Source organism: Schistocerca gregaria, chromosome 3 (assembly GCF_023897955.1).
Source record: "Schistocerca gregaria isolate iqSchGreg1 chromosome 3, iqSchGreg1.2, whole genome shotgun sequence".
Classification (NCBI taxonomy): Eukaryota; Metazoa; Arthropoda; class Insecta; order Orthoptera; family Acrididae; genus Schistocerca; species Schistocerca gregaria.
The window spans coordinates 422,413,291-422,426,271 of record NC_064922.1 but is presented as its reverse complement, the minus strand read 5'-3'; the positions used below and the strand labels follow the sequence as shown (position 1 = coordinate 422,426,271).

Below are 12,981 nucleotides of genomic sequence, written 5' to 3'. Positions count from 1 at the left end.
CTTCAGCAGCCTTGGTAGGTCGCCGCTGTTATCAGTACCAAAGATATACCTGCTATTAGGAAGGTGGTCATAATATTCTGGCTGTTAAGTGTGCTATCGTTTGATCACTCCACGGACGGCTGCGTTTGTTTTCCGACCACGGTGTTTCCGAACCTTTCGTAGGTGCCGCAGGTACCGTGGGACTTCCGTCCAAGCAGAATTGCGCTGCAGGTTTCCCTCCCCACTGCTGATTTACGGCAGTCGTTCGCGAGCAATGGATGTGTCGTCACCGTCAGTCAGACAGTGCCCCCGCCAAGAGCCTGCAACGTGTAGTGTCGTAGCCCTAAGCTACTTGAGTTCTATACACTGCGGAAATTATTACAACAACGAATGGGAAGCCGAATCTTCTCAAAAATGGTCATCGCTATAGGGTACAGACAAAATATGATGAGAATATGAACTAGTTGTGCGTGAATTCCGAACGGAGTAAAGTGTCGAGGCCGTTGAAAAATTGAAAATGTCATAATCGTCACTGAACAGCAACATTTTTGCCCATCTCCAGAAGTAGATGTGCAGGTTAAGAAACGATTGGATGACTGCGGGAAAAAAGTCCACTAACCGCCCTCAGATTTAGTGGTAAAATGGCCCACTGTGTTGGCTGTCAAAAACGAAACACAGATCAAGAATGAAAACTGGAAGAAGGTGTACTGAGCTGTGAAAAAAGAAGCAAAATTGAGACGGTGAAACGTCCAAGCTGAAGATGTGCAACATCAAGCGAAACTGAATGCAGTGGCGTCATGGCTATGCGGTCATGTTGTTTGAGCCGAGGCGGGAGATCTGTGTTCAAACTTCCCTCGTGTCAATTTTTTTTTCACGAAATTATGAAATTTCCACCCGGTCGCTCATGTGTCTGTTCTCTTTCTGCAGTCTTGGCAACTGTCATACTATTCAGTGTTTATAGAATATGAATCATGTCGTAAGAATGTATTACCGTCGCAAGTAAATGTGATGAATAGTGAGAGCTGGCGAGATGCCGCATAGACCTCTCACAGAAACAAGGAATCCAAGATTCAAAACTTCCAAAACGGAATAAAAGAGTCCCCATGTGGTACTTGGTACTTGTGCTGTACGAGTAGGAGTTACATACGTCTGGAGGCCCCTTACTTACACTTTGCCGTTGCAGACGAACGTTAACACTTTGCCGTTGCAGACGAACGTTACACCATGACACAGACACAAGTCTCAATACAGCGAACAGACACGTCAATGATCAAACGGATAGTTCATAATTTTGTGGAAAGAAATGGGATACGAGGGAGGTTTGATCACGTATCTCCCACCTCGCAGTCCAACACTGTGACCACATAACCACGACGCCATCGTTGTTCAAAATCGCTCGATGTTACTCATTTTCGCCTTGAGCCCTTCACTGTTTCAATTCTGATTCTTTTTTCACAGTTCAGTACACCTTCTTCCTGTTTTCATGCTTGATCTGTCTTCAGTATTTCGCGGCTACCCACTGGGTCATCTTACCACCAAATCTGAGGATGCTGCGATGGGAAGTTTCCCTTGTAAAAAAAAAGACAGTGCTTGTTTTCCAAATTTTGAAAGACTAATCCCAAGTCCTGAAAGATAAATGTTTACATTTTGTAGCAAATATGCCAAATTATGAGAACACCAAGACTGTGTTCTGTAAAGCAAGAAAGCTCAACCTATGGGGACTGCCCACAACCCCGGCACTGATTTGGAGATCCGACTGAGTGACGACTTTCTGAAATTAACTTAAGGTAAAAATTTTTCGAAAACTGACGACCTTTCTGTTGCTGACAAAATAATTCCGATGTTCTGTTGTAAAGAAGTGGCGAATATCCTGTGTGAATAGGGAACTTTTCTTATGGGCGGAATATTTGACAGATGTTCAAAACAATTCACACAGCTGTACATCATACACGTTGACATCGGAAGCACTGAAGAGCAGATAAAGGTATTTCTTGTTTTATTTGCTTTGCTTCCAGACAAAAGTCAAAATACATATGAAAGATTTTTTTATGGAATGCCTGGCTGGCATCTGTAGTGCTACACTTTGAAATGGCTACAATGAAATTTATGGAAACAGTGTTCCCCGATATATCCCTTTAACCATTGTCTGAGGAGGACAATAAAAAAACTTGCATTAACGGAGGAATACAGGGATAGAGAAGAAGTCCGATGTTTTTCCTCATTTTTGGTGCAGTCGCACGTCTTCCACCAAATAGTGCTGATGAAGTGTGGATCGTCATAATGGATGAAATGCCCTCTGCAGATAGGTTATGAAATTCTGTATGACGAATCAATGGATGGAAAATTCAAGTATACCAATTGAAAATTGGAAAGTTTTTAACCACAGGCACAGGAACACGAATTCTGTCGAAGGTTGGCATAGAAAGCTTAACTCCCTGGTGTGTAAGCTGAAGGAGGACGGTGTAAATGCTATATTTGAAACTAAAAATATCCCATTGGTCTGCCCCTTCGAAAAATAAATAAGAAAAGGCTAAAAGACATTATAAGGATTTAAGGTCGTGTTTAAATTCTCTGATTTTCTTACAAAAAACTGAATGAAGAATCCGTAAAATAAGACAAGAAGTTTAATCATTTTCGTCTGTAGTGTTGTAGAAAGAAAAAAAAACGATGACAGTAAAGAAAAGGAAGAATAAAAAAGCAAAACAGCATTTAAACATGAATATGTACTACGTGCAAAACGAGCCCTAAGTGTGGATAAAATGCGAAGGTATATTTTTATTCAGAAGGGCCTCCCCTCTGTTGCAGATTCCTTTGAGCGTTGAAAAACCTACGGCTAAAATACTTGTGGTCGGACAAATCACGGATCGCAAAGCCCACCGTCAGAAAACCCATGACATCGCACGGACACTATGGAGGACATAAGGAGAGGCATCCCTAGCGCAGAGAGGCATCCCTAGGTAGCATTTGAACCTGCGACCGTAGCGGTCGCGCGGTTCCAGACTGAAGCTCCTAAAACCTCTCGGCCACGGATCGGTTTCACCGTAAGCATTCTTCAGCACTGGCCTCGTACTTGCCTTGCATTTATCGCGAATCTCCAAGTCTCCAACGACTGGAGAAAAGCGAAGACGGCTCCCGTATATAAGAAGGGGGAAAAAAATGGACCCGCAGAAGTACAGGCCAATATCATTAACGCCGGTCTGCTGCGGTATTATTGAATAACTTCTAAGTTATCACCATACATTCGTAACACGCCGTCTGGAAACTATCAACAGAAAGTGACTTTGACTTAATGCATTACTCACCCATGGTATCGCCGCTGCACCCGGTAAGCGTCGATAGGAAGATTAGGCTGCCTTTGTGCCGTTTAAACGGTCCATTCACAGCGAAACACGCGATTGCATCTGCTTCTAATTATTTAGCGCAACAGCTCGCCAAAGTGTCTCAATTGAGATATCCCTTCTAGGTTCGTGAAAAGACTGTGATACTTTCAATGATCGTTTTGTTGCATTATAAAGCGTCCAAAACAGACAGTTGTATCCAAAAATGCACCCCAAACCTAACAAAAGACATAGACATGTACCAGAAAGCAGATATATCACTTGCTGTGTAACACTTGTGATGGCAGATACATAGGATAAGCAGGCAGAACATTTCATGTCAGACAGGGAGAACACATGAGAGCCTGGAAGTATGGAACAAACTGCTTCACATTTACAGAACACCTAAGAGAACACAATCACAAACAAAATTCTAGAGTCGAGGACATGAAAATAATTAGAATCAACATTAAAAACGACGTGCTAATGCTGCAAGAAAGTTACCACATAAAGAAAGCAGAAAAGAAAATCCTGTTGACTGATCAAGTGCGCAAGACAAACAACTCACTGTTTACATTAACAGACAAAATAACAGCCTAAAACTCGAACAGAGGATTATTATCATAATAATAACGTCCGTCCCCTACCCACTCAACCGTCCATGAACCCCTCCACGAAACATTAAAACCAAAATTCAAATCCACTGAATACCCAAACTTTTAGCCACTCTCTGACAGCTATTACATAATAATCCACACATATACATACTCTTTCTCTCTCTAGTTATTTGCTTACAGACACACACACACACACACACACACACACACACACACACACACACACAGAGAGAGAGAGAGAGAGAGAGAGAGAGAGAGAGAGAGAACAGAAATGAATAGACGTTAGTTGTCAGTGTATACTTCGTTAGGTTGGCAGCATGTACGTAAACAAACCAAACACGAAGAGACATAAAGTGAACACACAGTAGTTACGACTTTAAATCACAATTCTTGGTAAAATATCTACAACTAATGACAGAAGGCTACTAGTGCTCCACAGCAGTTAGCGCACAGAACATGAAATATGTGAAGAAAAATGTTCGTAACATGAAAATGTGCTTATGAGTGAAATCATAGAGCGACCTCCAGCATGTCACCGGATGAGAGGAAACTGTATCATTCTAGATTCCACTAAAAATGCCTTAAAACAGAGGGCGGAATGCGCCCATACTCTAGAACAAATAAAATACAGTACAGCAAGAACAAGGGGGGTTTTATTTACAGAATGAATATATCTGTGTTTGCTGTGGATGATAGTTACGCAAACGAATTTGTTCTTTGCATTATGTCTGCGATACAGAAAACACGTGAGAAAGAACAGTTCTGAAAGTTGTTATTGTGGCAAGGGTGTGGTTAAAACTCACAGCAGAAGGGTACCAATGATAAGATCCGGAGATTCAAAAATGGTTCAAATGGCTCTGAGCACTATGGGACTCAACATCTGTGGTCATAAGTCCCCTAGAACTTAGAACTACTTAAACCTAACAAACCTAAGGACATCACACACATCCATGCCCGAGGTAGGATTCGAACCTGCGACCGTAGCAGTCCCGCAGTTCCGGACTGAGCGCCTAGAACCGTTAGACCACCGCGGCCGGCATCCGGAGATTCGCTGATGATTTTGTCGTCCATAGTGGAAGTGATGAAGAAATATCGGACTACAGAGAAAGTGATGCACAGTATAATGGGTACAGAATATGAAATGACAGTAAACCAAAGAAAAAAATAACGAGAGGTAACTGAAATTAAATTAGTGATAAACTTAACTTCAAGACTGGGGACAACAAAGCAGACGAATTGAAGGAATTTTGTTGTCTTTGATGCGAAATAGTACACGACTTACATCTTCATTACTTGCTCTCATGTTTGAAATTAATTTGATTTAGCCTATTTTGTGATTGCCGAAACGAAAGACATCTGTTTACAGCACGAGAAAGTAACTGAGCAAACCCTAACCGACATCGTGCCATGAAGAAAGTGCCTGTACCAGTAAGCAGAAGCCTAACAAGAGTGCGAGACTCAGTTGCATCGCAGACCAACTGCATCTTCGAAATCCATCCACACGTACTCAACCTGTTAAGCTTACCTTCCCTTGCCTGTAATGCAACTGCTAGTATGTTGCGTTCCAACGTCTGAATTCTGACGATAATTTGCCCTAATGCAACAGCACTCCGGGATAAGTCAGTACACCAGTAAATGACTAGTGCACAAATAAGGTAAAAATCTAAGCATATCGCTGAGACCCAGTGTCCTCCGTCTTTGTCGATGTACAAAAACTGAGAGTTTTTTTCCCTGTACCTTTTGTAACAGTTTCCTATCTGTGCTGTGAATATTTAGAAAGAGTAGATTTTTATGTGTAATATTCATAGGCAGCACCGCTTTCGTATCGGTAGGTTGGTAGTAATGCTCTATTTTGTGGACACACTTTGCATTTCGTTTACCTAGCAATGGATGTGACAAGAGGGGAGCATAGCGGCGCAACAAAATTCTGCGTTCGTTTAAACCACAGGGGCACTGAAACCCGCGAAAACTTGCAGAAATAGTACGACGAAGATGCGTGCAACAATGCTTAGGCGGCTCAAGAACTTTAAATAAGGCCCACTTGTCCATGTTAAGCATAGTGGGCTTGATGTATCGGCTTCTGCTTTGACAGTCAAGATCAACCCAGCTGCTGTGATCGTCCGTCAAGATTGGCAGTTAACAATGATGTGCGTCTGCTGAGACACGCCTTGAGCGGCTGTGCCGCCACAATATAGGATGGCCAGCGGCAGGGTAGCTGCCTACTCTCAGTTCCAGTCTTCAGTTTTAGTCACACTGGACTCGCATTCGGGAGGACGGCGGTTCAATGCCGCGTCCCGCCATCCTGATTTAGGTTTTCCGTGATTTCCCTAAATCACTCCAGGTAAATGCCGGGATGGTTCCTTTGAAAGGGCACGGCCGACTTCCTTCCCCGTCCTTCCCTAGTCCGGTGAGACCGATGACCTCGCAGTTTGGTCTCTTCCCCCAAAACAACAAGTTTTAGTCAGTCTTCGTCAGTTTGGTCGTACACTACTAGCGGGAGCCTCACACTGCACAACGCTCTTTTGCTTCTTGCAGAGCTGGACTTCGTTGCTGTTTTTTCTTTTTTAAAGTTTCTTTGAAACTCGTGTAGAAAGCTACAAGTTAAGTAAATTTTCTGTTTACTGTATTTACGTGCTCACTAATATTGACCAGATGGTCCTATGTGGCTTTCTTCAGTACCCAAAAATAAAGAATGTCTTAAAGGGCCATCGTTTACAAACATAGATGAGAGTAAACATGCGTCGATGAGAGAGCTAAAAGCTATTCCAGAGACCTAGTTCCGGAAGTGTTTCGGGGCTTGGAGAAAGTACTGGCATATGTGTATAAAATCTGTTGTTGTTGTTGTTGTTGTAGTCTTCAGTCCGAAGACCGGCTTGATGCAGCTCCCCATGCTACTCTATCCTGTGCAAGCCTCTTCTTTTCTGAGTAACTACTGCAACCCACATCCCTCTGAATCTGCTTACTGTATTCATCCCTTGGTCTCCCTCTACGACTTTTACCCCACACGCTTCCCTCCAGTACTCATCCCTCGATGTCTCAGGATGAGTCCTACCAACCGATCCCTTCTTTTGGTCAGGGTGTACCACAAATTTCTCCCCTTCCATATAAAATCTAATGTTTACTACACTCCTGGAAATTGAAATAAGAACACCGTGAATTCATTGTCCCAGGAAGGGGAAACTTTATTGACACATTCCTGGGGTCAGATACATCACATGATCACACTGACAGAACCACACGCACATAGACACAGGCAACAGAGCATGCACAATGTCGGCACTAGTACAGTGTATATCCACCTTTCGCAGCAATGCAGGCTGCTATTCTCCCATGGAGACGATCGTAGAGATGCTGGATGTAGTCCTGTGGAACGGCTTGCCATGCCATTTCCACCTGGCGCCTCAGTTCGACCAGCGTTCGTGCTGGACGTGCAGACCGCGTGAGACGACACTTCATCCAGTCCCAAACATGCTCAATGGGGGACAGATCCGGAGATCTTGCTGGCCAGGGTAGTTGACTTACACCTTCTAGAGCACGTTGGGTGGCACGGGATACATGCGGACGTGCATTGTCCTGTTGGAACAGCAAGTTCCCTTGCCGGTCTAGGAATGGTAGAACGATGGGTTCGATGACGGTTTGGATGTACCATGCACTATTCAGTGTCCCCTCGACGATCACCAGAGGTGTACGGCCAGTGTAGGAGATCGCTCCCCACACCATGATGCTGGGTGTTGGCCCTGTGTGCCTCGGTCGTATGCAGTCCTGATTGTGGCGCTCACATGCATGGCGCCAAACACGCATACGACCATCATTGGCACCAAGGCAGAAGCGACTCTCATCGCTGAAGACGACACGTCTCCATTCGTCCCTCCATTCACGCCTGTAGCGACACCACTGGAGGCGGGCTGCACGATGTTGGGGCGTGAGCGGAAGACGGCCTAACGGTGTGCGGGACCGTAGCCCAGCTTCATGGAGACGGTTGCGAATGGTCCTCGCCGATACCCCAGGAGAAACAGTGTCCCTAATTTGCTGGGAAGTGGCGTTGCGGTCCCCTACGGCACTGCGTAGGATCCTACGGTCTTGGCGTGCATCCGTGCTTCGCTGCGGTCCGGTCCCAGGTCGACGGGTACGTGCACCTTTCGCCGACCACTGGCGACAACATCGATGTACTGTGGAGACCTCACGCCCCACGTGTTGAGCAATTCGGCGGTACGTCCACCCGGCCTCCCGCATGCCCACTATACGCCCTCGCTCAAAGTCCGTCAACTGCACATACGGTTCACGTCCACGCTGTCGCGGCATGCTACCAGTGTTAAAGACTGCGATGGAGCTCCGTATGCCACGGCAAACTGGCTGACACTGACGGCGGCGGTGCACAAATGCTGCGCAGCTAGCGCCATTCGACGGCCAACACCGCGGTTCCTGGTGTGTCCGCTGTGCCGTGCGTGTGATCATTACTCGTACAGCCCTCTCGCAGTGTCCGGAGCAAGTATGGTGGGTCTGACACACCGGTGTCAATGTGTTCTTTTTTCCATTTCCAGGAGTGTATTTGGAGGGCGATATCAGTGATATGGACGAATAAATATAATTCTTCCCAAAAAACAAATCTCCATTATTTTTTAATGCACCTCGTATCTTGTGTTATGTTACATGCACTTAGCGTTTAAATGTTTGTGCCCGTGTGAAGACGAGCCCCGCTGACATCAGCTCCTTTACCTCTGTTCGCAGGTCCAGTGAGGACGACTACTGCCCACCAGAGGACGTGGACTTCATCCAGGAGGCGGTGCTGAAAGAACTGCGCCTCAAGTTCTCCCCGGTCAAGCTGCAGCTCGCCTACCTGGAGGAGGGAGACCACTGAACAACTGGAAGACTGCCACTAGCATGCCATTTTTCATTTAGTTTCGTATGAGGTTGACGCTTATCGTCAGCTTTAGTAGTTTTTACCATGCATAATTTTACACAGTTTCATATCAAAAGACTGATTTTAGATATAAGTCACGGGGATTTGGTGAATGGTATTTTGTAATGCAGAATCGTAAATTAATGTACTCTTTTTTTGTGACAAGTAAATGAATGTTATGCCTGAGTACGTTGCCTAATTTATCTAGAAACTACTACCAACCACAGCCTTACTATTCCTAAACCAGTACTGTACGGTACAGTATATAACCAAACATCGATAAATGGTAACCCTCATCTCTAGAAATTCCGGAAGTTAAGCATCGACTGAAACTTGCACTTGGTACTGTCTTATCTGGACTTAAATGTGACAACTTCTCACACTTAGTAATAGGGTGGTTTGTTATCTAATGATAAAGCCGTGCTGATTCTGTGCTCCATATTCTACAACACACGTTTCTCATAATCAAGCAGTGTAACTGTCCAGCCGGCTCGAGTGACCGAGCGGTTCTAGGCGTTACAGTCTGGACCCGCGTGACCGCTTTGGTCGCAGGTTCGAACCCTGCCTCGGGCATGGATGTGTGTGATGTCCTTAGGTTAGTTAGGTTTAAGTAGTTCTAAGTTCTAGGGGACTGATGACCTCAGAAGTTGAGACCCATAGTGCTCAGAGCAATTTGTAACTGTCCACCGCTGACAGAAAAACTACCCTTAATGCAGTAATTAATGTGTTATTTTAAACTTTGATAATGGTTTTCAGTAGCTTTAAGTAGGAAAGGAGACAGTTTGAATATATATATATATATATATATATATATATATATATATATATATATATATGGCAAAAAAGGAAACAAAAGTTTCGTAAATATCACATTTCACTTCTTTCGTTTGAGGAATATGTGCTTGGTCCAGCAATACTGCAGATTTTTCATCTTATCGGAAAACAGATTCTGTCAAACTTTGCAAAGAACTCGGTGACTGTAATTATCACTTACTCATTTCACGAATTTTTTTTCCAAGCAGGCCATAGTTTCAAGTTTGGAACTGGAAGAAGTCAAACTTCCTGGCAGATTAAAACTGTGTGCCCGACCGAGACTCGAACTCGGGACCTTTGCCTTTCGCGGGCAAGCTGTGAGTACCGGTCGTGAGTTGTGCTTCGGTAGCTCAGTTGGTAGAGCACTTGCCCGCGAAAGGCAAAGCTCCCGAGTTCGAATCTCGGTCGGGCACACAGTTTTAATCTGCCAGGAAGTTTCATATCAGCGCACACTCCGCTGCAGAGTGAAAATCTCATTCTGGAAGAAGTCACTTTGGGCTAAGTCTGGCTAATAGTGTGGATGAGGAACCGATTCAAAACCTAACTCATGCACTTTCACCATTGTTATTGCTGATGTGTGGAATAGTGCATTATCCTGATGAAAGAGCACTTTTTTGCTTAACCGCCTTGGCTTTTTTCAGCCAATGCAAGTTTCAAACGATCCAGCAACAAAGCTTTATAGGCTCCAGTTGTGGTCCTGCCTTCTTTCAAGTAATCTACGAGGATTATTTCTTGGAAACGTGCACGGCTCGACTAGTGCCGCCAGAGGATCTCTTGAAAGCTGAAGTGTTGCGCTGTTGTCTTCAGCTTACGATGTAGACCTGCCGCGTCCTGTCTCGTGGACTGCATTCGCCCAAGATACAGTGGCCCCAACCCAGGCCTCATGGTTCGGTGTTTCTGGAGAGGACGCTAACCAGTGCTCTGCATGTGTACAACGCTGTCAGACCTCTTATTTTGCTGTTCTTGCAACATGAAGATGATGTGTTATTCTCACAGATAATGCTCGTCCACATAATGCCCGTAAAACGCAAAGTCCTGTGCAAGAAATGCAGAATTTCCCTGGCGAGCACGATCTCTGGATTGACCTTCAATCAAGCCTTTGTGGAATACGATGGCATGAGAACTGACCTGTGCAACTCACCAACCAGCAGCTCATTCCTAATTAGGTGAACAGATCGAGCAGGTGTGGCATAACGTATCCCAGGACAGTTTTCGCCACCTGTATGATCGACTGGATGTCAGAGACAGCGCCTGCACTGCCGCTCGTGCAGGCTACGCCGCATACTAATATGGGAGTTTCAGCATGGGTCAATACTTGGTACCTCAGAACCGCTTATGCTTCTGATATCTGTAAATGCAATAGTTTCATGTACTCCACATGTACTGTTGCAACAATAGCTCTTCAGGGAAATGGAAACCTCTCTAAACGGCTGTAATAATTTTTTCCGGTAATGTAAATCCATGCAGTTGATCTAAATGTAAATCGACCCTTGGCATGCTAAATTAGGTGGAGAATTTCTTCTGTCCATGAAATTAAATCTCTTCCATTTGAGTCGTTGGAGCTACACTTCCATTGTTCGTGGTGGCTGTTGAAATCACCCATGTAAAAAGCTTGGTGGGGATGTGTATGGCTCTGAGCACTATGGGACTTAACATCTGATGTCATAAGTCCCCTAGAACTTAGAACTACTTAAACCCAACTAACCTAAGGACATCACACACATCCATGGCCGAGGCAGGATTCGAACCTGCGACAGTAGCAGTCGCGCGGTTCCGGACTGCAGCGCCTAGAACCGCGTGGCCATCGCGGTCGGAGGGGATGTGTATGAAGGACATGAAATGGCAATTGAAGTACTAGAGGAGTGTAGATGTTTACAATACGTAAATAAATTTTTATAATGGCTTCATAATTCGTGTTACTATTTTGCATCTGTGAGTTACTAAACTAATGATTCCGTAATATTCATATTTCTCAGCATTTGCCTTCTTTGAAATTGGGGTTATTTTATTTCAGTCTGTGGATATTTTGCCTGGCGTACCAGGAGTAAAACTACTGCGGTTGTATACCATCAAAACCTGGAGCTTCTCCGATTTAATGTCTTAGAGACCCATTGAAATGTCTTCAGGAGTAAATGGGTGAGAATATGGGCTATGCTGTGAACATTCTACCATCAAAATGTAGAAACACCGCGAGAAATGCATGCTTGAGCATAAATACAGATACTAGCGAAGCCTGCAGATTGCGCCGGTGTATTTGACCACGAACAGCACAAGCGTAAAGTTCTCAATACGTTGCAAGTGACAGCAATGGTCAGAACAGCGTCCTGCGTAGATGTGAGTGCATTATGTTGATGCTAAGTGAGTTCGAAGGCGGACCTATTGTTAGTGTTCGTATAGTGCATGCTTCTGTAACCAAAGTAGCCGAAGGGTTTGATGTTTCAAGAGGCACCATATCCAAGATTTATATTAGATACAGGGAAAGAGGAAAAACACCATCCGCTAACTCGCGACACGGGTGAAAGCGTGTGTTGAGTGATGGTGTTGGACGGTCACTGACAGCAAAGGATACCTGGACCACAACCGCAGAAGTCACTGCAGAACTGAATGTCACACTCGCAAACCCTGTCAGCATCAAAACAACATGAAGTGAGCCCCAGAAGCAGGAGACTGCAGGGCGAACTGGAATTCCAAAACCACTCACCAGCGGATGAAAATGCACATGATAGGAAAATCTGGACTACGGGGCAATGGAAAAAGTCAGTTGGACTACGGAGCAATGGGGAAGTCATTTGGTTGGAGGAATCTTTTTCCACACTGCTTCCAACATCTGGCCGAGTTTACGTCCCAAGAGTGAAACATGACGGGGAATCGATGATGATTTGGGCAATCATACTGTGGCGTTTCACGAGTACCATGCTTACTCTTCAAGGTCTCATAACTGCCAAGGATTATGTGACAATTTTGGCTTAACGGGTTCATCCCATGGTATAATGTTTGTACCCCAAGGTGATGCTGTGTTTCAAGACGATAGAGTTCATGTTCACACTGCTCGTTTTGTCCAGGACTGGTTCTGTGAGCACAAGGATATTTTTCCATATCTCCTCTGGTGACCACAGTCACTAGATCTCGGTATTATTGAGCCTTTGTGATCTACTTTGGGAAGAACGGCGTATGATCGCTATGTACCTCCATCGTCGTCACCTGGTTTTGCCACTATTCTGCAGGAAGAATGGTATAATACTCCCTTGTAAACCATACAGGACCTGTATTTAATCATTCTGAGATGACTGGATCCTGTTCTCACACCATATTAGACATGGAAATGTATTGTGTTTTTGTTATTTCCATATTTCCG

The 12,981-nt window shown here is 44.7% G+C and overlaps 1 protein-coding gene across 1 annotated transcript in view; it reads left to right on the top strand.

The window, feature by feature from the left end:
- LOC126354769 (UPF0489 protein C5orf22 homolog) overlaps nucleotides 1–8,999 on the top strand; it is a 1,899,147-nt gene extending 1,890,148 nt beyond the window's left edge. Inside the window, exon 6 of the mRNA XM_050004662.1 lies at nucleotides 8,642–8,999. Coding sequence (XP_049860619.1) covers nucleotides 8,642–8,771 — 130 coding nt within the window. The 3' untranslated portion in view covers nucleotides 8,772–8,999. The remainder of the gene's footprint in view (nucleotides 1–8,641) is intronic.
- The last annotated feature ends 3,982 nt before the right edge of the window (nucleotides 9,000–12,981 follow it).